General features: G+C 39.3%; 2 protein-coding genes across 5 annotated transcripts in view; one reads left to right on the top strand and one right to left on the bottom strand.

Moving 5' to 3' along the window:
* The window catches only part of AMMECR1 (AMMECR nuclear protein 1), a 133,275-nt gene extending 115,741 nt beyond the window's left edge, over positions 1-17,534 (top strand). Inside the window, exons 4-6 of one of the 2 annotated variants that reach the window (XR_012127432.1) lie at positions 9,178-9,268; positions 10,336-10,484; positions 10,665-10,756. Coding sequence is in view for 1 of the 2 variants with exons in the window: in XM_017671502.3 (XP_017526991.1) it covers positions 9,178-9,268; positions 10,665-10,761; positions 13,140-13,254 (303 nt within the window). In the remaining variant the exon portion in view is untranslated. Of the gene's footprint in view, positions 1-9,177; positions 9,269-10,335; positions 10,485-10,664; positions 10,762-13,139 lie in introns of those variants that run through there. The other variant, XM_017671502.3, reaches the window with a different exon arrangement.
* Positions 1-25,132, bottom strand: part of TMEM164 (transmembrane protein 164) — a 331,399-nt gene that overhangs the window by 86,033 nt on the left and 220,234 nt on the right. The gene's annotated exons all lie outside the window — the stretch shown is intronic.

The raw sequence follows: 25,132 nt of genomic DNA, 5'->3' as shown, positions 1-25,132 counted from the left end.
TTAGAGGCTAGAATGCTTCTGTTCAATAATGGGAGGAATGTTTGATCAGTATTTCACAAGTAGATGTAATTAATTTCAAGTCCATGTTGAATCGACAGGATGCTCAGTAATACTTCCATACGTGATACTTCCTCAAAATCGTAACTGTAACATTTCAAATGAGTGCCTATAGGTAGCCTCTCAGGGAGTGTGGGTAGTCATTAAAAACAACAAAACCATCCACAAAAGGCTGTAAAGACAATTGAAGCAGTGGTGCCACCGTTCTGAGAACTGCTGATCATTGCCTGCATCACCATCCACTTACTGCCCTGGTAGGTGTGAGAAGGATGAGGAGTGATTGATTTGGGGGGAAAAAATTTGTTAACTGATAAGTTGAAATATCTACCTGCAAGGCTAAAATGGTTGTTAAATGAGGAAAATTGTTCCCCTAGGGAGAAACCCAAAGTGTTCTGCCTTGTGTTTGAACACAAAAACTTATTAGTGTTGTTCTATGTTCTTCAGTTGGCAGCATTCTCTTAATTTTGAATGACAGGATGATTGACAGACATGGTGCTTTGGAAAGAAAAGGCTCATGCAGCATGCTGGAGTCCTCCAAAATGGTATATAGCCTAGAACTGGTATAATTCCACTATTTGGGAGCCATATTTCCTTTTAAAGGTCTGAAAGGATATAAAACCAAAGACATTACCATAGCTGGAGTTTGACTTGAGGGGGTGATTGTAGGTGTGTCATCTTGTAGCTGCTTATTTCCGGGAGGATATAAATGAATAAGCTTTTTGTTCGTAGAAGAACTTGTATAGCAAGTAGACTACCAGTGATCTTGTAGCATATACAGCAATTTGCTGACAGACAGAAAATATTTTCTACATTGTAATCAGGCATCTTATTTCTGTGCTTTAGAGACAAGATCATTTTGAAGGCATGAGGAAGAAGTGTCTTCTGTATTCACATTTCAACTGGTTAATGACATTTTCACAAACCCTGAGGTATTTTTTGATACATTTAGTTCCCTGGCTCACTGATATCTCACCTGTATATACAGCTCTCACTTGAGCAATACACTGTGGTCCTAAGACAGACTGTTCCTTTTCAGCACCCAATACGTACATGGAATCAACCCATGCTGCGTGGGACTGGCCAGCATGATTCTTGTGTGATGCCAAAAATCTGCCCCTGGACTAAAGAGCTAGACCCCAAGCCCTTAGTCTCGCTCTGCCCCCACAGAACCAAAGCATCTGTTATTGTACATGATGTTGTACTCCTGGTACTCAGAGAACTGCATTTCACTTTAAAAGCAATCTGCAAAGCACACCTCTTGAGCAAGCACAGCTCCATTTCTGACGTGTTCAGCTGCAGTTAATAATAGTGCACTTTTGTAACAACCTTCATGAGAGTAAATAGATGAGATGAATAAATTGGCTACCATCATTATCTCTCATGTATTTTAGAAGTTCATGTTCTCCTTTTCACCCTACGTTCCCCACTAAAGGTTTACATTTTTCTAGCTCCTCTTAATGCACCACTGAAAACAGAGTTCCCATTCATGCACAGATGGTCAACATGATCACAGAGTCACCAAGTGAAATGCCTTCTAGTTGTGTATGTTCTGTCCACCCGCCCCTCTGTTATTTTTCCCCAACTATGATAAGCACTGTTTTGCTTCCCTTCTAACTTAAGATCCCCGCTTTTTAAAAAAATACACAGGCTCCATATATTTAGGAAAATGCTTTAAACAGTATTTTCTCAGGGACCTTGAGATGTTTTGCATTATCGTTACAATAATTTAGTCTGTGTCCTGATGCTCTACTTTAAATGTTTTTTCAAGTGCATATTGGGAAAGGAATGTTTCATGCTTCCTGGCCATCTAGAAAGAATTTGCTATGAATCAACGATTCAGTGTGTCAGAAGCCTATTGTGGAAGCAGGCCGAACAAAATAAAGTAACTTCTAAAAGATGATTTAATACATAAAAACCCTCATTAGCTACTCGTACTCTTGGTGAAGTGGGCTGTGTGGTCCATTCTCCGGCCTCCTCCAGTTGCTTCCCATGTTCCTCCCAGCGTGTTGTTTGGTGGCGGGGGGACGTTTTCCTGCTTCTTCCCTCAAGCCCACTAACTCTTCCAGCCCTTTCCCTAGTTCACTAGAGTCTGCTCTTTCCTGTACACTTTGCCTGTGTGTGTGTGTGTGTGTGTGTGTGTGTGTGTGTGTACTCAGAATTTAATAAAGTAGAGGGCTGAATCTGGGGAAGGAGGAGACCCGGATTCTCTTCCTGACTGCCACTGCCCAACTCGGCGACCTTTCTGGATCTCTGTTTCCTCACCAGGAAGCTGGAAAAGTTGGACTAGATGATACCTCAGGTACCTCTGGATGCTGACAGAGTGTCATGCTGTGACTTCCCTTTTTAAAATGGCTCCTGTTTCATTTTATTTCTGGAGAATGAATCACACTAGCCACTTAGAAGTCATAAGAGGCTTCTAACTTTTAACATGGCCATTGCCAAATTAAATGTAGGCACCAAAAGTGAAAAATAGCCCAATTTTTAAAGTAGACATTCTAGATTTCTTTTTCACAAAAGAATTCGCTTTAGGAAGAAAAATACCCTAAACCATAAGTGCCTCTATTTTATTGCTGCATCATCCCATTGTAAATCAACATTATATGTGTAAATGTATATTAAGCAAGTATGTTAAGGAGTGATTATTCATTTGACAAACAAATTTTGCTTTGCAGAAGGACTCACTAAAGGGTTTCTTTATTGTCTGCCTCATGACTTTAAGACTCATTCACTTACATAAATTCAACCCATACGTAACTTTTTGGGGATAAATATCTTTTGTAGACTGAGTAAAACTGAGTAATACTGAGTCAGATACTCAATATACAGTTCTAACCTGTATAATATTTTTCTTAGTTTCTTAACCAAGCAAACAACATTATTTCATATTAAGTACATTTGTGAAGAGAGGATTTATTCCCCCAGCCTTTGAAAAGCAAACAAATTCACACCTCTAGATGTTAAGAAAATTTTGTAACTTTAGTTTCCTTGTCTGTAAATTCACTCCCTTCTTCATTCCCTTTAAAAAAAGGTAGGAATGCATTTTTCTAACTTTTGATGTAAAGCAGTCTTTTTCTTTAAAGGTCACCTGTGTTGCTTGAACTTTCCTTGGAAAGTTTCAGGATGTTCAGTTTTTAAGAAATGCTTATGATAATTAATCATTACAGAGAATTGGGGGTTTTTTTTTCCTTAATTGCACTCTGAGCTGTCACTTGTTCTCTGCAAAACCTTAGAATAAGAACACTTCCTTTCAGTGCAAATGATACATAAATGTGTTAGGCTTCATAGCTTTTCAAAGCCCCTCTTCATTGGCTGTGCTTTATTTAAAATCTTAACTAATTCTTTAAAACTTCATGGGGGTGATTATTAGCTAGTTCAGGTATTTTAGAGCTGTGTGTCTGCTATTAGGTAAAATAAATGCTATCAGATTGTTGTTCAGTTGCCTTTGTGAAATAGATTGGCAGGCTTGTGTTCCTGATAGACAAGATGTCCAAGTCTCCTACATGAATCAAAATTGGCACTAATTGGTCCTTTGGTAAGCTCTGCAAAAGCCAAGAATTGGTCCATGGAGACTGAACTAATTTCAAAGCTAAAGGTGACTAATTTGCAGGGATTTTAGAGAACAGTGACATATGTATTTTGGTCAAGGAGACCTTTGTCGTGGTTTTGACTAAATAACAAAAAAATAACTTCAGTTGAGGTGCATGATGAAGCAGTTTTTATAGTAGAATATATTAAAAGGTTACTTGTGCCCAAATGATAGCTTTGCGAACACTTACCTTTTGATTTATTTTTCTAGTATTTCTTTTGCTTCTAAGAGTCTAACTTGAAAGAGATTTGCAAGCAAGGACAGCTATAGAACTGGTTTGATAATGGATAAAAACAGCCTAACAGTATAGTCCTTGGTGGCATCTCAGGGGTTTAGGAGATTATTTTTTAAGTCACCAAGGCAAGGGTTGTCTCTGAGTAGTACTAGCATTATAGGTCTTCTGTATTTTCTCCTTTATACTTTTCTAAAGGGCTTTTTTTTTTGGTAATACATGTGTACTGTTTTTATAAACAGGAAAAAAAGCCATGTTTATAATTGTTAAGGTTAACAAATGTAAAAATTACTGAGTTAGAAAAAAAAGCTGGACTGCAGCTATGTTGTTTTTTAATATTTATTACTTGGCCAGATTCTGAAGTATTAATTACGAGCTTGTTAAGTATTTGTTGTAAATAAGGTGATTAAAGTGATGTAAAATCACAACTTTGAGAATTTGATGGGCAGATCTTGACAATACATAGTCTACCCTATTTTTTGGTAGTATCAGGATTGGGGGAAGTGATTCATTAGGATCTGTACAAGTTGTCTTCAGCCTTTATGATTAAAATCTGAATTTTCTTGCCCAAGTAAGAATTATTCAAGAGGATAAACTTGGATTAGACCCAAGTTTGGATTCTTTTCCTGTTTTATGTTGAATTTTCTTTCACTGGGAAAAGGAGGAATCACTGTGTCCAGGAGGCTGAGCTGGGGGCGGGCAGAGGCACTGTGGGGCCACAAGTCAAAGAGTGGAACGTGCTGCTTTGTGATTTTTGTGCTTTTAGGAGAAATACCAGATACGGCTTTTTCCTCCTACAAATATAAGAAACAGCAAGCTCTGGGTCAGATCCCAGGGCTGTCTAATGCAAGTGTTTGCTTCTGCCCGTGGTACCATGGGCTCTTTTGTGAGCGAGCATGTGTGTCCTCCGTGATGCCAGTCTCTAAAGGTTAGGGGGTGTGCAGAACATCATGAGCTCCTCTCATTAGGAACAGAGTCCTTTTATTCAATTCAATGGAACTGGCATGTTGAGCCTGGCAGGTCAGTCTTATGTGAATGTCCAGTGACTGGCTGCTTTGTTAATTGCAAACCATATTTTGCCAAATGATATTATCAACAAAGACATGTCCAACAACTTTTGATTTTTTGACCTTCCGATATTTTTTATTTCATTCAAGGTGAACCCCCTGTGAATCAGTGCAGTGAGCTATGCCCATACTGTTCACAGGGAAACTCAGTGTTTGATTCTGAAAATAGAGAAGACTGGGAAGAACTGTAGCATTTGCTAAGACAGGATGAACCCGAGGAAGTAAATTGATTTTATGGGTCAGGATGTGATCAGAGGCAGATTTAGCTTTGAGGTTCAGGACTATGGAGGTAATTGTGGACCCAAATGGTCCAAGGCTTGTGTGGAGCCTACTCGACTCAGCCAGAGCACATTTTATACTCCTTGATGCTTTTAGCCAGATGATTCTTTTTCATGTTTCAGCATATCCAGATTGTTAGCTTGCTGATTAGACTCACAAGTAAAAGTGAGACCCTTTTGTAGTGCTACTAGAGAATTACAGGGCTAGCACTTGCCTTATAGACAGATAAGGGTACGCCAAACTTTGACTATGCAATTGTGAGGAGCATAATATAGACCACATATTCTAATGGGGGCAGAGAGGGCACTTTTTTTAAATCCCCCTGTGTTGAGAATCACTGCATTAGAAGATAATAGTTTGAAATGAAGCCACATTTTTAACATGGGACCAGATAACAAGGATAAATGAAATCTGCAGACAGTCTAGAAGCATCATTTTAGCCATTATTTATAATCTCTTCTCCTATGAAACCTTTTACTCTGTGGCAAAATAGATTAATTTACGTGTATCTCTTCTCTCTGTGCCCACACGCTCTCTGATAGATAAATAAACAAATAAGAGAAATGGACAAGAGAGGAAAGAGGATAGAGCTGAGGCCAAGTGCACCCCTGCATGCATAATCCCCAAACTGAAAAATCAATTCCAGAATAATTAAGATGTATTTTAGGGTCTTAACATTAATCTTGATATTTAATCATTCTGAGCAATGTTAAAAACAAAAGATTGTATAATAGCATTCATAAACATCAGTTGCTGTGGAATCGTTCTGAATAAATATGGCTGTCTTTTTAGTGTAAAGCAGAAATCTGTTCAACTGGTCTTAGCACACACAGATACAGCTCTATTTAATTCCATATCCTCTTATCTATAAGTCCTACATTTAATTTACTACCATTTGAGTTGATTTATAGCTTTGCTTAGCAAAAGTACAGTCTTGATTAAAAGGATATTATCACAGTTGATGGACCTTGAAAGCATTTTTTTTCTCAGACCTAATAATTTTGCAAATGACCTACAGAACCCCCCAAGGCTAGATTTGCAGGTTGCCAGTTTTTGCCTACCTGGCTGTCCTTTGGGCAGTGGTACCTCGGGGTATGTCTGGTGTCATAGTTTTCCTATATGCTACCTCCTTATCCATTCTTAGACATGGAAGTAAGTGCCATAGAGCTTCAGAGCAAGTTTGCGTCAGGGAACCCCAGTTCCCTGGTGAGCTGATCCCTTACCTAGCTGATAATTACAACTATAGCCTTTGTCTCTTGGGATGCTGCTGGGCGGAAGGATTCTCCAACCTGTCTAAAAGAGGATTTGATTTTTACACATGAGGGTTACACTTTGGAGATGCAGCTATGACAGACACCTTTGTCCAACCATGTGGAATTCGTTTTGGTACTCATTTCAGTAGAGATGATCTAACTTGCAAAGCCAGTCATTTCCAAAGGCGGTCAGAAATTTGGTCATTCTCCACAGTAGGCTATTTTCCACTCTCCTGTTTTGATTGCACAGTATGACTATTTGGTGGCATCTGTGGCTCTGAGAGTAAGGAAAATGCTGTTCCTCAACAGGTGACAAAAAGCTATTATGCTCTGTTCTATTCAGAACATTATTACCATTTTCCTGATTCCACTGGTTGAAAAAAATGAGTCACTCTGGTTTTGGCTTTATATCTTTGTGAAGCATATTTTTGACCTATGAAATAAGTTATTTCTCACAAAGAATTCCCTTTAAAATCACCACACTTACAGTTCAATTTACAGGGGCTTTCAATTGTTCATAATCATAGGAACACAGAAAAGAACTAAAAATTGTAAGTGTGGCACCAATTCAAAGGGGGAAATTTTGATAATTTTTTCATATCAAATTTGATGGTGGGGCCTTTTCAAAATACAAAAGAAGTCAATCCTATTCATGAATAATTTTAATTTTGGTCAATATGTCTTTCCAGTTTGGTCTTAACCACTGTGTGTGTGTGTGTGTGTGTGTGTGTGTGTGTTCACACACACATGTATAAAAGCTTTATGAGACTTTATTGAGAGGTTATTCACACACCATAAAGTTGGTCTTAACCTCTTTAAATTGTTAAATTACTAGGCTTTAAAATCTCTGAGATTTTTGTTGAAGAATACATAATGTGATCCTATAGAGAAAGGATTTATGTGTCTAAATCACCTCCAATTTACCTTAATCACTTTTTTTTCCCAACACGTAGCCACAGTTTGTCAGAGCTAGACTGACTATTAAAGGTTATCTAGTTAACCTAGAATTTAAATCACCTGGAGAGTTGTTCTTTTTCCAAACTACACTTGCTAAAGCTTGAAACTTCCTAAAATTCTGATACACTTTGCAGATCCGATCCCTACCCCATACCAGTTAAACAGCACCAATTTAGTCAAATGCTCTCATCTCGCAGATAAGGAAACATTCTTCTTCACACAATCTTGAATAAACACCTTAATAAACACCAAAATTCTTTTCAATCTTCACATGACAGATTTTTCATAAATTGAGTTGAGGATGCAAAATTCACTTCAGTGAATGATGGGAGCATAAATTATTTATGAAAAACAATATTTATGAAAAACAGTATATTTTTAAAAACAAATTATGGAGGATCTGATATGTTGAAGGAAAAAATGTCAAAGTCACAGATCAGAATGCCAGTCAGTATACAGAAACTGTTGCAAATCTGTCATTGTCTCAGTACTGTGTCAGGCACTGGGGAGATGAGTAGATGAATTTTATCCTGGAAATGCTGATAGCTAAGTACTCATATTTCTTCTCAGCTGTCCACAGTCATTTCCCACAGGGTATGGGAGGTCTTACTGTGTTAGTTTTTAAATGGCTACCCTGATTACATTTTTAGCAGAAGGAGGTTCATAAGGATACTGATATTAAATAGATAGAAGAACTAACCACAGAGATAGGCTTTAATTAAAAAAAAGAACCTAAACTACTCAGAAGATCTGACAGACTCTAATGGATGGATGTGTAAAGACCTGAGGAAAGAACAAAATGGATATTCCAGAGGTCTATTCCCTGAAAAACTGGAAAATTTCAGGCTAAGGGCAGAAGCAGCAAAAGAAGTTTTCGTGGACCCCTATTCTTCTTCTAGACCTTTACATCCATACAGATGGAAAGAGTAAAGGTCTATGACTTGACTCACCTGCTCGGAAAAGAAACCTCTTTCCTGGGGTAAAACTGTTTACCTGGTCTTACCTCTTCCTCCAGTACCTTGGGCCACCCTACACTCCACTCTAATTGATCTAAAGCAACCTTAGATTTGGGAGAACAAAATAGACTGGTTATGCTTGAAATTTCATTTTTATTACCAATGTTTACAAAGATGTTAAGAACTTCGTATGATCTTTAGCTCTATACACTATTCTATGTGAGATATGAGGGGAAAAGACAGAGTCCCATGAGGGTTTGCCACTGGCCCACTTTAAGCTGTAATACATTTTTGAGAAACCTGTGTTTGATTATCTACATATAAGTCAAGGTTTTAAAGAGACCCAACAGTTTGGGAAGGGAGTCAGCAGCCCCCAAATTCTGGAACTTGATCTGAAGTAGTGACTGCACAGGATGGTTGTTTTGCTCTTTCTTTCAAGTCAGTCCCCTTGGCCTAGTTCCTTATTGTCGTGAACCACAATTTGGGTGTTGGGGCAGGATTCTTGCCATTGACTGTCTTGTTCTACACACAGCCCCAGAATAGTTGTTCTGGTTCCAAACAGAATAGCATAGCCCAGCACATGTTGGGACAGGTAAATCAGTGTTTTCAGTCTCCACAGTCATCGTAGTGGCCTTCAAACCCAGTCAATGCTTTGGAAAGAGAAAAACGATATGCCCTTCCGAAAACAATGGGAAAGGAAGAACTGCATTCTCTTGAAAGTTACATTATAACTTTTTCTTTCTGTTTCTCTGAAGAAGACTGTATTAATAAAACTGCCAATTTCTTTCAGGTGGGTGTACATGGCATTAGAATAGAATTCATCAATGAAAAAGGATCAAAACGCACCGCCACCTACCTACCGGAGGTTGCAAAGGAGCAAGGTCATTCTTGTACTTTATTTCATATGATCTAGTGAAAATTTGAACAGATATACCAAATGAAATGCAATATTTGACCTTGCAGTTATGTCTGATAATCGATCAATGTCAAATTATGAGAAATAACTTTTCCATCACTGCCACTGCAATGTCTGTATGAAACCGGGGAACTATTCACACAGAAGTTCACTCTCTGCACTAAAGTTTGACAGCAAAAACACACATGAGTGTATTTTCAAAAATGCAAAGATGTGTATAAATTGGGTTTTATTTTAGGCAACGGCTTACTATGAGTTTGAAATGCCATTTTCCCCTATTCCGTTGCACTGCGTATAGCCTGTGACACAAACAAGCCTTTTGTTACTCAGCCACACAGTTCATTGTCAGTGTCAGGTGTTTCATGTTTAGGTGGTTGCTATTACTCATTCTGCTACACTTAAATTTGTAGGTTTCCACTAAGCTTAGGGGCATTGAGACTACATGAAGTATTGGTGTTTGACATGTTTGGTCTGTACCTCCTACCAAGTAGTTTTCTACTTTGCAGACACAGCACAAACCCTTATGAACTACTACTGTAACACAAAATAAGTTTCCACTCTGTAGTATCTTGTCCTTTGTAGCCACTACTAAATTCTAGTTTCATATTAGTTGAGGTGAGTATTTCTCATCTTACGGAGCCTTTCTGCTCATCAGAAAACATTTGCATTTTGGTTTTCCCATGTTTGTTTCATATAAATAAAAGATATAACAGCAAAGCCTAGTATAATTAACCCTTCCCTCCCCAAAACGAGAACGTCTTTAAGGCAGCTAGCTAAAGATTTGTTTGTGTTGCTTTCAAAAATGTCTTAATCCTTTAGTTCCACTGAATACCTAATAGAGAGAGGCCTTGGAGACTACTATACCATCCCATGTCAGAACCAATATAAATGCCTTTGAATACTGCACACAAATACACTTGATTGAATACAGAAGATACCATTAGGAGCAGCAATTACCACGAGTTAGCGGGGGTGTCCTAAATACTACCAAGCTGGCACAATGACATTTGGGTATTTCCCTCTCTTTTAAAGATGTCACTGTTAGAGGAGAGGACACTGTTTTTGGTTTGTTGCTGAGACGTGACTGAGCAGTTGCTGCCAGCCTCTGAGACTCCCGGCCTTGGAATGTGGTTGATAAAGAAGCCAGCGTTGTCACCCATCACGAATAGCTAGAATTCCAGGTGTGCTGCTTCTGTACAGCATGAAATCTTAGCTTTTCTGTGTGATTGCTTTTAGGACCAGAGGAGTTAATCGCATTTGGTGACAGTGATAGCTGACCTCTACAGAGTCATTTAGTATTTAACCGAAGGTGTTTTGTTACATGTGCTTGACTGGTGTTTTATGTGGTCTACTCTCCACAGGATGGGACCATATTCAGACCATAGACTCCTTACTGAGGAAAGGAGGATACAAAGCTCCAATTACTAATGAATTCAGGAAAACCATAAAACTGACCAGGTACAGAAGGCATTTTTCTAGTGCAAGGGTAATCAGTACACTTGGATGTGTACACCTATAACCCTCTGATTTCTTTGGTCTCTCTAACTGTACTTCTGAAACAGAATGGAAATGAATGGCAGGGTTGTACCGAGGGTGGATACAATGGAACTCGGCTTAGCAGTTAAGCCTGTGTGATACATGAGCCCATCCTTCCCACCTTTAGCTCTGGGTGATTACTCTGGCTTTATATAAGCAAGCCCTCTGAGCCTTCGGACTATACACTACAGAAGAAAGTTACCTGAATTAGCTAATGGCTAGCTTTTGACATTTTGCAGCAGAACCCCAGGATTCTGATAAGCACTCCTCAGATTTCAATTTCACTTTAGAATTTTGGCAGTGATAGAAGTCTACCATGAAAGCTTGCTGAAAAACACAACTGAGCTATACCCACAAATGCTAAGCAAATTAATGCACAGGATAAGTGGGATACTTATTGTAAAAGAAAAATATCAAACGTTTTAGTAAAATGGGTTATTGTTTTCATTTATTTCCCTTCCAGAAAACCACAGTGAATGCCTATAGTCCAAAAATGGACTATTCTCTACTCTGAGAAGTAACAAATTTGAATTGCCTCCATCTCTGCTCTCCTTGAGCTCATAGTCTAGGAGAATAGAGGGGCATGTGCAAAAATAATTATTAATGTAAGGCAGAATGTGATGGATGATGTGAGATCGTAAGTAGGGAAAGAGGAATTACAGGAGAGGATAGGTGGTAAGAGAATTTCAAAGAGGCGGTAGATTTGAGGCTTGGCTTGAATTATGGGTAGAGTATTTGACAGGTGGAGAGTGGGGGAGGAAAGGGATTATCTTAAAGAGAATTTTGTGAATCAAGTCATGTAGGTGGGGAAGTAGGGAGCAAGTTCTGAGGAATGTTCAGTGGTCTGATTTGGCTGGTCCTACAGCACACATACAGAAGGTGGTCATTACAGGAGAATATGGCCCAGAAGGTAGGTTGGGTCAGATCATGGAGGGTCTTGAGTTTCAGACTAAGACATTTAGACCTGATTCTAGAGACAATTGGTAGCCATTGAAGAGTTTTAAACAGATGGAGTTGGGAGGTGTAAGACTGGAATTGGAAACAGGAAAATTAGTTAGGAGACATTGCTATGATCTAAGAATCTGTGGCAGCAATTCCAAATAGGTGAAATGGGAGCCTCAACAAGAGCTGTGTCAGTGGCATGGGAAGAAAGGAGGGAGCAACTAAGAAACCATTGTGGAAGAAATGAAAGGACTTAGTCATCATTCAGAAGAGGAGCAAGTCAAGGCTCTAATCTAGATAAAAGGGACTAAGGTGACCCCTTCCACCAGGGCAAGCACCACAGGAGAATCATATTCATGCACTGATTCTGGGTTTGAAGTGCTTCCTGAGATACCTGTATAGAACTATCTAGTTGGTCACTGAGAATGTGTATGTGTAAGGTTCATGGCTGGAGACGGTGATTTGGGATCATCTGTAAAGAGGTCATAGTTGTAGCTCTAAGGGTAGGGTTGACTGAAGGGCCACAGACTACAGGGCCAAAAGAACTGAAAGAAGGAATGTAGGAAACTCCGAAAAGGAGTACAATGAGTAGTCTGAGAGCTAAGGATGGTCTGAGGAAAAGGAAGGACAGGGGGAGTACGTAGTTGTAGAATCCATGGCACAAGAGAGCTTCAAAAAGGGAGAGGTGAGAGGTCATAGTGCAGAGGTCAAGCAGATCTGTGGTGGTCCCTTCTGACAGAGCGGTTGCCATGGGAGAGTGGTAACAGAAGCCAAGGAGCACTGGGCTGATTAGTGTGAGATGAGCAACTTACTGTAGAGAACACACGGTACTCTCTTCAGAAGAGTGGCAATGAAAAGCAAGCTAGTGAGGGGGAAAAACACTGTTTGGGAATACCAGGATTAAGAAAAGTGTTTTGTTGTTAACTGTTTTTACTTAATGGCAAGACCTGAGTAGATGGTGTGAACAGAGGGACAGGAATGGTGAAAGAGGGGGCCATAGAAGGTCCCAGAAGGAAACGTAGTTAAATGAATGAGATCTGTACATGACAGTCATAGGTTGGCTATTCCTCTGTTCCTTCCTGTTAGCAAACCAGAGCTGAGGGGGCAATACAATTTCTAGAACAATTTGAACAAGGAACAGTAGAGTAGAAAGATCACTGGACTCAGACTCTGGATTCCTGGGTTCTCATCTCAACTTGGCCACTTATTAGCTGTGTGATATGGAGCAAGTCACCACTTTTCTCTGGGCCTGTTTTTCCTGATCTATAAAATTATTCTAAAGGTTCCTCCTAGCTCTGGAACTGGCATGTCATCTGTTTCTTGATGTTAATTTTCTCTCTTCCCTGACTTTCTTTCAGGTACCGTAGTGAGAAGATGACCATGAGCTATGCTGAATACCTTGCTCATCGCCAGCATCATCATTTCCAAAATGGCATTGGGCATCCCCTCCCACCACACAACCATTATTCCTGACACTGAGCCGTGCAGCCAGTCACTGGGCGTCTCTGCAGACCTCTTCCCGGGAGACCCTACCCCTTCTTGGTCTAGCTATCTCTTTTACTGTACCATTTTATGATGATAGTTTCCGTTGCCATGGTGAAGCTTCGATATCATCAATTGAGATCATCATGGTAACGGGCAGAATAATGACATTTGTTCAGAAGATCCTGTTTTATTATTTTAGATCACTGACTTTTTTTTTTTGCAGCATAAATAACTTGTGGGACTTTCTTTCCTTACACTGTTACGTAGAAGCTTGCAATGCTATCTCATTCATTCAGGTTTCTGTTTTTCTGTCCTTCTTACCTTCTTTTCTGTTTTCTTTCCTTCTTTGTCTCTTCCTTCCTTCCTTCTTTCAACTGTGGATGGAAGAAATTGTGCAGTTTCTAAGGATTTTATTTAGGTTTTTCTTTAGTTTCAGTAAGATAGATAATTTTTGATAGCTGAGTTTGGGAATAATTCATATCAAATTCAGGTATATTACTCTTGACTTGTCAAAAATTCATTTTGTATTTGAGAACTGAGTATGTGGATCTTGAGTCCTTAAGTCTGTGTTTTTCCCATGGTTAAAATATATGAACTTTAGTTCTAGTATAGAACATTTGAAGGTCCATGATAGGGCTTGTCACAGAGACGGAAACCATCTATGCCTATTGTGCTGGTGATCATAAGAAATGCTGCCTCATCACTGTATACATAGAACCAACTTACAAACTAACACTGTTTTAAGAAAGTACAAGCTACCTTTCAGATATGCTACAGAAATCATTATGAAGAGTAGCAAGTATCAGGAAGAGAGCAGAGACAGAATTTCGTGCCTTTGAGAAGAATAAGTTAAGTGGAATAAAGAGAGGTTAGAAAAAAGGCAACTTAGAGAAATATTCTTGTAAAATTTTATTGTTTCTATATGTGAAACAACAGATTAGACAAATTCCTTACTCTTAAGTATTTTTTTAAGCTGAAAAATTTATTTTGAGCAAATAACCAAAAGAGACATTTGCCTATTATATGTTAATTTAAATTTGTTAGCTTTAGGTTTCAATAAGTCTGATCGGCCAGAGGCAATTTTTGCTACCACTTAATAAAATGGTAAAGATAGTCTAGGGAAACAAAAGTTCATATATGCCATGATTTCAGATATGTTTGTAATGGGGACAATACTGGAGTTTTAGAAATACTATAAATAGCTTGAATCTCTTTCTGCACTACATACTTTTGATAGAAACACATTTACTATGTTGATAAGATATTATCTTACTTGGAGTAAAAATGGAGTTGGCATTTAGATATGATATAGTTGTTAAGAGCCCAGCTCATTTTCAGGGCTAGCCTTCCCATGGTGCATACAAGGAGAACCTCCTCATGTCATAGGAGGTCCGTATGTATAAACCCAGGGAAATGACAAATGATTCTGGAGAAAGATTACCTTCATTTTATGGTAGTAAATATGTGTGTGTGTGTGTGTAATCTTTTTCCACCAATATTTCAAATGATTAATTATAAATATGGTGCAGAATATATAGTCTAAAACTATGAGCTATCACTATCAAAATGGCATAGCTTATACATATAGTTGCTATGACAAGTGACAGACAGACTGCCAGTTCACAATATGAAACCCTATTTTATTTGTGAGATAACTGGTCAAATTCTTTGTGCTTGCCGTCATGGTAAACCAAACTGCTTTAGTTTTTGATGAGAGTTCTTAGAAGTTTGTTGGTATTCCTTCATTCACAGCATTCATTGTTGAAATAACCACTTTCAGTTGTGATGCCTTAACTAAGAAGCCAATTGTTAGCTTGAAATGCAATCTTGGTAGCCAGTTCCATTGAACCTTGAGGTTAGTCACAGAAAGCTAACTATTGGCCTGTAGAAAGGGATTTTGAGTCCTTTCGTTTCTACCTGGGAGCATTTTGGAGCAGATGAGTCTTTCAGTATAAAAAAAAGAGTGGCTACCTGATAGAAACTTTTTCTTGCCCTTATAGGGAAACTGAGCACAAGCTGAATGATATTGTCTGCTGCAAAAAAAAAAAGACATAATACAAACAAACTGAGGAGAGACAAAATAGACCAATACTGATCCATCATATACATCATCTCATCAGTTCAACAGGCTCCTCATCCTGGATGAGCTCATGGTCAGAAGTTTTTTCAAAGAAAAGATCCATTACATATATGTATGTGTGTATGTATACATATACTTAAACATACATGCATACATACATATGTGTCTGTTTATGTATTTTACGGTGCTAATCAAGCCTGAGCAGGTCACGTGACTGGTCATGTGGACTCTAAAATCATATCAGATTTTTTTAAATTCTTGATATATGCAGATGTTATACAGATTTTCTTACCAGTGTAATAATATTATACTGAAGAAATAACCATCCTGCAGGCTTCAGAGGATGAGGTCAGCAATATTTCCCACCATGGCTTTGGGGAAAAGGATAGTTTTGTCTACTTTTGTATTCAAATTAATATACAGTGCATTTTTGTCTCTAAGTAGCTTTCGACTAAAAGATTTTGTAGTGCAAAGGGTGTTCTACCAACTGTAATGGTGTGCTTCAAACAAATGCTAGACCCTTTCACCTTTGTTGTATATTACAAAGCTGTTATGTTAAATGTGTGGTTTGAATTAGCTTTGAACATGTTGAAATAAGCATGTGTTTTTCACTCGGACGAAGATTCTCAATGCACAGGTTGTGTTCTAGCCAGTTGTGGTTTAGTTGTTCAGAAACACAAACGAATTGCACTCTTATCACCAGAATATTGTATAAGTTCAGTGATCTTTAAACAGCTCAGAAGTAATACTTGAACTTCATTTGAGTAGCACAAAGTTTACATAGCCCCCCCTTTTAAATAAGTTCCATTTATTTTCCGTTTTCAAATGCAACTGGGTATTTTTCCTCTTGGAAAATAGTACGTATTTCATTTTGGTATGTAGCAAAAGGCTTCCATTTCTGGAAGGGTTTTCTTGTTCTTAAAACAAGGTCAGCCAGGTACCAGATTCTAAAGAACAATTGCCTGTCCCCTCCCCCTCAATAAGTGGCCTTCCAACTGCGTGAGAATGCTTCCTATCTGCTCCAGTCTCCCCTACCATGAGAGGTCGGTGTAACTGATGGAGGAAGTGCAAGGCTTGCTCTTCACCGCCTCCACCCCTCCCACCGCACCTGCACCACTTCAAGCAGTTGTTAAGATTTTCAGTCAAGGAGATACAACCCCAATGCCCAGCACACCGGAAGTTTGTATACTGGCCTCTTTTCATGTCTTCAAATGTGCATGAAATTTGAAACTGTCATCTGGAATAGGTTCCATCTCTTATGTGTGTTAGATCAAACCAAAGAAGCCCCCAGCCATGCCCAAATGCTGCTCCAAAAGCCTGCCTTCCAGTCCTTACAAAAACCTTGCAGGATTAAATGTGTTTAACTTTTTTATTTTTGTACAGTTTCTAAGTGATTTTTGCTAGTGATGTTAAACTGAATTAAGTTTATTTGAGGGGTGTGTGTGCCTCCTCCATTTAAATAAACTGGTGAGTTTTATTTTTTAGAAGTGGAAACCCGTTGTGTGCCTCTCGATTTAAGGGTTTCTGATTATATTATCCTTAAGACCAGCATTGATCCTTTATATACAAAGATATGTTTTCCTTGTTTTTTATTACTGTTTCAGAAGAAAATAAACCTTTTATTTTGCTCTGGACCCAGTAACTGCGCTGGTACATAGACGCACTGAGAAAACAAACTTTTGTAACCACCTCTGACTGTTTTTGTATATCAAAGTTGATTACTTTTGAAATATTTGGATCTAGTTTCTAATTTATTTTAGTGTTTTGTATGTTCCCTGAAATTACTTTGCATCGGTCACCAGCGTAATGAGTCCTTGGTGATGCAATGATGAGATTTATAATAAACAAAAGCTACCTGGAGTAGCTCTTGTTTTCTTCTTTCTTAGTAACCTGTTTTTGATTACAGTAAGACATTAGATTACCTGAAACCCGTTCAAGTATAACTAGATCCTCCTTCCTTCTTATTCACTTAAATAAGCAACTATTTAATTGCTTAATAGTTTGAAGAAACTATTGGAAGTGGGCATTTTTATTATGACGTGTATGGCTTCAAAATATTAAAAATGAGCAAAAAGAAAAATGAGAAGGTTTATGTGGGTCTGTAAGGTATGGCTGTGGAAAGTTATGTAGTAGTTTTGACACTATTGTACCTTTAAAATCATTTACCCAATAAAATGTTAAAAACTGAGTCACCATTTGTTGTTTCTTTACCCTGCCTCATCATAGGATCTTGGTCTCGGGGCACTTCTTACTGAAACACTAACAGTTAAAGACGTGGAAATAACGGACTTAGGAACTGATGTTGATTTCTTTTCAAACTAGCACTCACGAACCCTTACCTGCCTGCAGCTGCTCCCTGCCCTTGGGTTTGCCTTGTCATCCTTTTGCCTAGCCCTGAATCCTGGCTTGGTGAAGCGGTCCAGCCCTTGTCGGGCAATTTGCCTGGCTGGAGATCTGAGGCAAGCATCAGGCTTGAATGCTGGTGGTAGCTTAGCTATGCTTAAGCCTGCTTCAGATTTCTTCCAAATCAGTCAATGTGTCAGTGGGTGTTTCCCCTTTGTGAGCTGGCACAGGGCGTAGCAGTGCTGTCCAGTGAAACCATCTGAAGAGGTGGGAACCCTTTCTTCTGCCATTAGCGCTTTGCCATTTTCTCCAATACAGGACAGAATCTGAAGGTGCCTGAGATGTAGCCACTTGGAGCATGGACACTCATACACACACACACTCATACACGTGCACACACGCGCGCGCACACACACACTTATTGCCAGTTAGTTTTCCAGTTCCAGAGTGGTATGAAGTGACCTGTGCTCCCAGCTTGAACTTGGGGAAAATGTCTGAGTATAGGGGCAGGGCAACTGGTGCTACTGACTTCATGGGCCAGCTAAGAGCCTGCATCAGGAAAAGAATCTCTCGGTGTGCCACCTCAGTCAGCTGGTACTCCATCTCCTTCTCTATGTTAAGGCTACCAAGGATATTGTTGAAATACCTCTGGATTTTTCTAATCATTTGCTGTCTCGGTTTCATCATGCATATTTCAGAATTAATTGTTAGTGAATATATGCAGAATAATTTTCTGTTACATTGCCCCAAAGCCCTGCTACCCATGTGAATTTGATGACATGTGCTTATGTCAATCACAGTGGCTAAAAACAGCCATCTCAGATCCTAGAGGACTATGGCGGTTTTGGCGGTTTTGAATAGTGCTCCATTAAGGCAGCCATCTGCTCAAGGTTTACCCAGTTTCGTCATTCATGTTTAATGATACATGGGATTTTTTAATGATTTAGACAATAGGTTCAGGTAGAATGAAGTAATTTATTGAGCCCACAGCACTCATTTTTATATCATTAGTGGTTAACTCAATGGTCTGGACAGTTTGAACTTTGGTCATCACACTCTACCTACCTAGAATCTTCACAGAGTTTCAGCATGTCCTCTTTAGATTTCATGCTGCACTTGGGCACCTTTTCAGTAGCTCTAGGGCTTCAGAGGGAAAGCATGATTGTGTGGGCTGAGGCAGCTCCTCTCTGTCAATGGAAAACACTATCATGTCCAAGGGGTCCCATCAGAGAGAGTGGGGGGAGCTCTGCTACGGGGAAATCACACCTGGATTCAGAGCTGCCAGCCGGGAGAGCCACAGAATGGCTGTCCACCCATTCAGAGAATGGCTTCTCCTGCTTTCTGCAGTTCTGACCACATGAGCCAAGACAAGTGCAGGTCTGGGCTAAGCTCTGATGGCTTCCCATCTATTCGCCCAGGCTTTTCCCTGGCAGGCTATCCCCCTAGCTGATAGGAGGAGGCAACTGAGGCAGGCCCTGGATATACCGTTTTGCAGACTATATTATATGGCCTTCCTTGATCCTGTGGTCCAGGGTTCAGTCTTCTATTCTAAACCCTGAGTCTATTAAGGTAAGATTTCTTGCCTTTCAGGAATCAGAGGAAATTATCTTAGGTCCTAAAAACTGTTTTGAAGCTAGATGACCTCCTCTTACTAAGAATCTGTTTACAGCAGTGTTGAAAAGGGACCCCTTATATGTTACGTTCAGAGTGTACTGACTGTGTATCTCAAGTTCTTCAAATGGACCACCCCAGAGGGCTAGTGGAGGGCGTGCACTTTACGTAAACAAACAGTGACCTGCACTTGCAGATTTCCATCATGACAGATGATCACATTAGTTCGGCAGAGGTTAGATGTAGGATACACTGCAGCACGTGCTGGGTGGTGGTGGCATTATGCGTCTCTGTGCCCACCAACTGCCTTGGCATCCTTGAGCTCAAGCTCCCATTCTAAAAGGACGCAGCCAAGTCACAAGGGGCTGGTAATTTATTTAGCCTTTAGTCTCCCTTCATGGTGGAAGAATCTCTCTGCTTTTTAATCAGAACCTTAGCTGGCATCTCATTATGTTAAAATATGAGCTTAAAAGCAGTATTTCATTGTTACAAAGTACGAATATATACCAGTCACTTATAAAGTTAATGAGAACAACAAGGCTGTTTTGATGACTATAAAAATCTGTAACTGAGGTGATAGATGACAGCTGTAGTTATAGTCTCAGCACTTCATTTATTTCTGTGTTCTGTTTTAGCTGTACAACAGTAAAAGGTCCTCATCTGCACAGAGAAGAGGTGGTATCTCACTTGTATAGTTTTATGAAAGTGAGTACCTATAGGCCAAAATTTTAAGATCTCAGGGCAGTCACAACCTTCTGAACCAGGCCGAACGAGGTTTACAGGAAGTTCTGGCAGGAGAAGCATTAACCCTGAAGTTTGAACAGAAACAAGTCAACCTGATGGCTCCTGCTAACCCACTAGTGGTCTGCAGTTGCTCTTCTGAATGTAATACACTGGGTGTTTGTTAGTTTCTTTTTGTTTTTTATTATAGTTTTTAAATATTATACATTTAAACATGTACACATTTTCTGAAGCAAATGTTTACAGAAACTTGGATTGGTTTCAACAGAACGTCCAGGGCCCACAGGACAATCTGAAAACCACTGCTGGAGCTCCAGTATGTCCGGTTATTTTGAGAGCCTTTGACAAGCTGTCATTTCACCTCCTTTTCCATTTTGGCCTTTTCCTCCCAAATGTCAGGCTCAATGTGATCCATCAATATTGACTGAGTGCCTGTTCCGCCAGAGGCATCACACCCTGCTTGGTTTCAGAACGAAGACAGTATAGTTTTGTAAGAAATTAACAGTCCACTCTGAGCTAAGAGTTGTGAGGGGCAAGCAAGTTTGGTACTAGTTGGGAAAAGTTCAGACGGGAGCCCAGGCAACATCAGGCTGCCTTTACTGGGCTTCCCTAAGTGGCATCCACCTCTGAGTGGCATTAGAGCAGAGCAGTAGCTGTCCCCGCTTGCAAACAGCATGTCTTTGGCCCTCCAACATGTCAGCAGCAGAAAGCACCCCATACTGGGCATGCTCATGATTTGTTGAGTGGAAGAGTAGATTGTTTCTGTTCCTATACCACAGTTGTCTCACTCCCTGGCTGGAAGGAGCAGTGCAGCTGGAAGAGAAACTTCATGAGTGTCTAGGAAATAGGTTTATGTATAGAAAGAATGGCATTTGGTGGCTGTAAGTTTTGTTTCTTACTGTGAAGCTGCTCTCTAAAAGGCATCATCCCCTTCCCATGACCAGGAGAGAGAGAACATTGCAAACAGAGACTAGGCCCTGTGCACTAAGAGGCTGAAAGAGCAGAAGAAAGTTTATAGTATGCCGACTGGCTGAAAAATTACCCCACAGGGAAAAAAATCCATTCATGTGGCAGGAGGAGAGACAGGATAGTAGGAGTAACCCACCCAGAGAGGAAAATCTGAGTAACTTTCTGAATCACATGCTACGTAGTAAAGGCAGGAAGGCAGGATTAAATTTGGATATTGTAAAACAGGAAACACAACTGGTACACAATAGGAGGTTTAAATCACATTTTAAGTGACAGGAAGCTGCTGAGAGTTGCAGCCATTGCCCAAATGAGGCATATGTGAAGCTAAGAGTTGCTATAGCCAGTTTTCATCAAACTAGCATTTCCACCCAAATGGTATTCTGGAACGACCCAAGTGAATATGTGTGTATCAGCACAGGAGATAGGGGCTGGCCAGATAGCTGGACAGTGCAATCATGCACCCCTCTCCCACATATCCTGGCAGAGTAGAAAGGGTGTCTTGGACTGCGCAAAGTAGGAAACCCCCATCTTTTTTGAAGGACAGTACAAGTGTGAGTAATGCAAACATTTCCCTAAACTTTCTCTACTTCAAACGCTCAAATGAATTCCAGGAACTCTGCATGGAGACATTGCCACCCCACTGGCATAGGCATCGGCAATGGCCCTTTTCCCAGAATTGTGCTCAGGGACAGTGGTGGGTGGCCATAGTGACCTCTGTACATGAAGCTATGCCCCTTGGTGACTTGGTTCTTGGTTATCTTGCCTAGCATATGTGGTCCCTGGTACGCAATGATGGGATTATAATGGAAACATGGAGTTCATCTGGTTGTTCAAATAGGATGGGATTGCTCCTGGGGTGTAAATGGGCCTAATCAACCCCTTCCTCCCTCATTTGGGTTTGTACCACTCCACAAGAATCTGTAGCCTTGGAGATGGTCAAACATAAATTGCTCATAGTTAGCTCTGCACTGGGTAAGCGCAGGCAACACCCTTTGTTCTGGGGAAGGTTACACAGGAAGTCCTGCCAGCAGGATCACCGGGCACTTAAGAGTTAAAAAGAAACTGCATTCTTTTCACCTCCTGAATATTTTCTTTCATTGAGCTGAAATTCACATAACATACAACTATCCACTTTAAGGTGCACAATTCAGGGGTATTTAGTGTATTCACAATGTCATACAACCACTGGCTTGCTCTAGTCTTAAAATTTTTTCATCTTTCCATAAAAACACCTCAGGCCCCACTCTCTACCCCCACCCTCACCACCTATCCCCTGAGTACCCTCTAATTTTCTTTCTGTCTCTCTGAATTTGTGTATTCTGGGTATGTCATACACATGGAGTCATACAATGTGTGACCTTTTGTCACTGGCTTCTTTGACTTAGCATGATGTTTTCAAAGTTTAGTACTTTGTTCCTTTTTATGGCTTAATAATATTCAGTTGCATGTATATACCACCATTTGTTTACCCTCTCACCCACTGATGGCATTTGGGCTGTTTCAACCACTTGGCTTTTATTAATATACTGCTGTAAACATTTGTGTCTAAGTTTCTGTGTGGACACACGTTTTCATTTCTCTTGGGCATATACTTAGGCATGGAATTTGGGGGTTATACGGTAATTCTAAATTTAACTTTTCAAGGAGCCATCACCATTTTCCACAGCAGCTGCACCACTTCACCTCACCACCAGTAATGTATGAAGTTTCCAGTTTCTCCACAGCCTCAACAATAGTGGTTATTATCTGTCTTTTTTATTACAGCCGTCCTAATGGATGTGAAGTAGTATCTCACTGTGGTTTTGATTTGCATTTCCTTAACAACCAGGGATGTTGAGCATCTTTTCATATGCTTACTGGTCATTTGTATATTTTTGGAAAAATGTCTAGGCAAGTCCTTTCCCCGGTTTTTAATTGGGTTGTTTGTCTTTTTGTTGTTGAGTTGTAAGAATTTTTAAAATATTCAGGATATTAAACCTTTGACAGGAAAATGATTTGAAAATATTTTCTCCCATTCTGTAGTTTTTTTTCATTCTTGATAATGTCCTTTATGAACAAAAAGTTTTAGTTCTTGTGAAATCCAATCTACTTATTTCATTCATGTTTTTGTTGCCAAATCTAAGAATCCATTGCCAAGTCCTAGATCATGAAGATTTACCCCTGTGCTTTCTTCTAATAGTTTTCGCCCTTGTATTTATGTTGTTGAGTCATTTTGAGTTACTTTTTATACGTGGTATGTGAGGTAGGGGTCCAACTTCATTCTTTTGAATGTGGTTATCCAGTTGTCCCAATACCTTTTGCTGAAAAGACTATTCTTTCCCTCACTGAATGGTTTTGTCAAAAATCTATTGATCTAAATATCTGGGTGATTTCTGGACTCTCCATTCTATTCCATTACTCTATACATCTATCTTTATGCCAGTATCATACAGTTTCTACTATTCCAGCTTTGTAGTAAGTTTTGAAATTGGGATGTGTCAGTCCTCTTGTTTTATTTTCCTTTCTCACTATTGTTTGGGCTATTCAAGGATCCTTGAAATTCCTTGTAAGTTTGAGGATTGGCTTTTTCATTTCTGTAAAAAAGGCCATTGCAATTCTGCCTGGGATTGCACTGAATCTGTAGATCACTTTAGGGACTATTGCTGTCTTAATAATATTAAGTCTTCCAATCCATGAGTATGAGATAACTTTCCATTTATTTGTCTCCATTATTTCAGAAATATTTTGTAGATTTCAGTGTACAAGACTTTTGCCTCCTTGGTTAAATTTATTCTTAGGTATTTTATTGTTTTGCATGCTATTATAAATGGAGCTGTTTTCTTAATTTCCTTTTCAGATTTCATATAGGAACACAACTGGTTTTTGTGTGTTAATCATATATCCTGCAACTTTATTTACTAGCTCTAGTAATTTGTGCCTCTGTGTGTGTGTGTCTGTTTTCTTTGGGATTTTATATATATAGAATCATATCTGCAAATATAGTTTTACTTCTTCCTTTCAAATTTGGATGCCTTTTACTTTTGTCTCTTGCCTAAGTGCTCTGGCTAGTACTTCCAATGTTGAATAGCAAAGGTGAAAGTAGGCATCCTTCTCTTGTTTCTGATCTCAGTGGGAAAACTTTTCAGTCTTTGCCCACTGAGTATGATGTTACTTGTGGGTTCTTCATAAATGCCCTTTCTCATGTTCAGGAACTTGCCTTCTATTCCTAGCTTGCGAAGTGTTCTCATCATGAAAGGGTATTGACTTTAGTCAAATGCTTTTTGTCTATCAAAATGATTGTCTTCTCCCCCTTTGTTCTATTAATGTGGTATAGTGCATTGAGTGATATTATTATGTTCAACCACCCTTGCATTCCTGGAATAAATCCCACTTGGTCTTGGTGTAAAATCCTTTGTGCTGTTGGATTTGGTTTGCTGGTGTTTTATTGAGGATTTTGTGTCTATATTTATAAAGGATACTGGTCTGTGGTTTTCTTTTCTTGTGGTATCTCTGGTTTTGGTATCAGGATAATACTGGTCATGTAGAATATGTTAAGAACTGTTCTTTCCTCTTCTATTTTTTGAAGTGTTTGCATAAGATTAACATTAAATCTTAAAATATTTGGTAGAACTCACCAATGAAGACTGGACTTTTCTTAGTTGGGAGGTTTTTGATTACTGACTCAGTCTCTTTTCTTGTTATCGGTCTGTTCAGATTTTCTATTTCTTCTTGAGTCAGTTTTGGTAATTTGTGTTTCTAGGAATTTGTCCAGTCATACTGGACATATAACTGCACATAGTATTCTATAATCCCCTTAATATTTTTTAAGCTTGGTGGTAACATCTCTGCTTTTATTTCCAATTTTAATTATTTGGGTTTATTTTAATTTTTGTATCTTCTTTTTTCCTTAATGAGTCTACTTAGAGATTTGTCAATTTTATTGATCTTGTTAAAGAACCAACAAGTGGTTTCACTGATTCTATTTTTTTCCTATTCTCTACTGTATCTCTGCTCTAATCTTTATTATTTCCTTCCTTCTGTTGGCTTTAGGTTTAGTTTGCTCTCCTTTTTCTAGTTCCTCAAGGTATAAAGCTAGGGTGTTGATGTCAGAGCTTCCTTTTTATGTAGGTATATACAGCTATA

Source organism: Manis javanica, chromosome X (assembly GCF_040802235.1).
Source record: "Manis javanica isolate MJ-LG chromosome X, MJ_LKY, whole genome shotgun sequence".
Taxonomy (NCBI): domain Eukaryota; kingdom Metazoa; phylum Chordata; class Mammalia; order Pholidota; family Manidae; genus Manis; species Manis javanica.
This window is presented reverse-complemented; position numbering and strand designations above follow the sequence as displayed.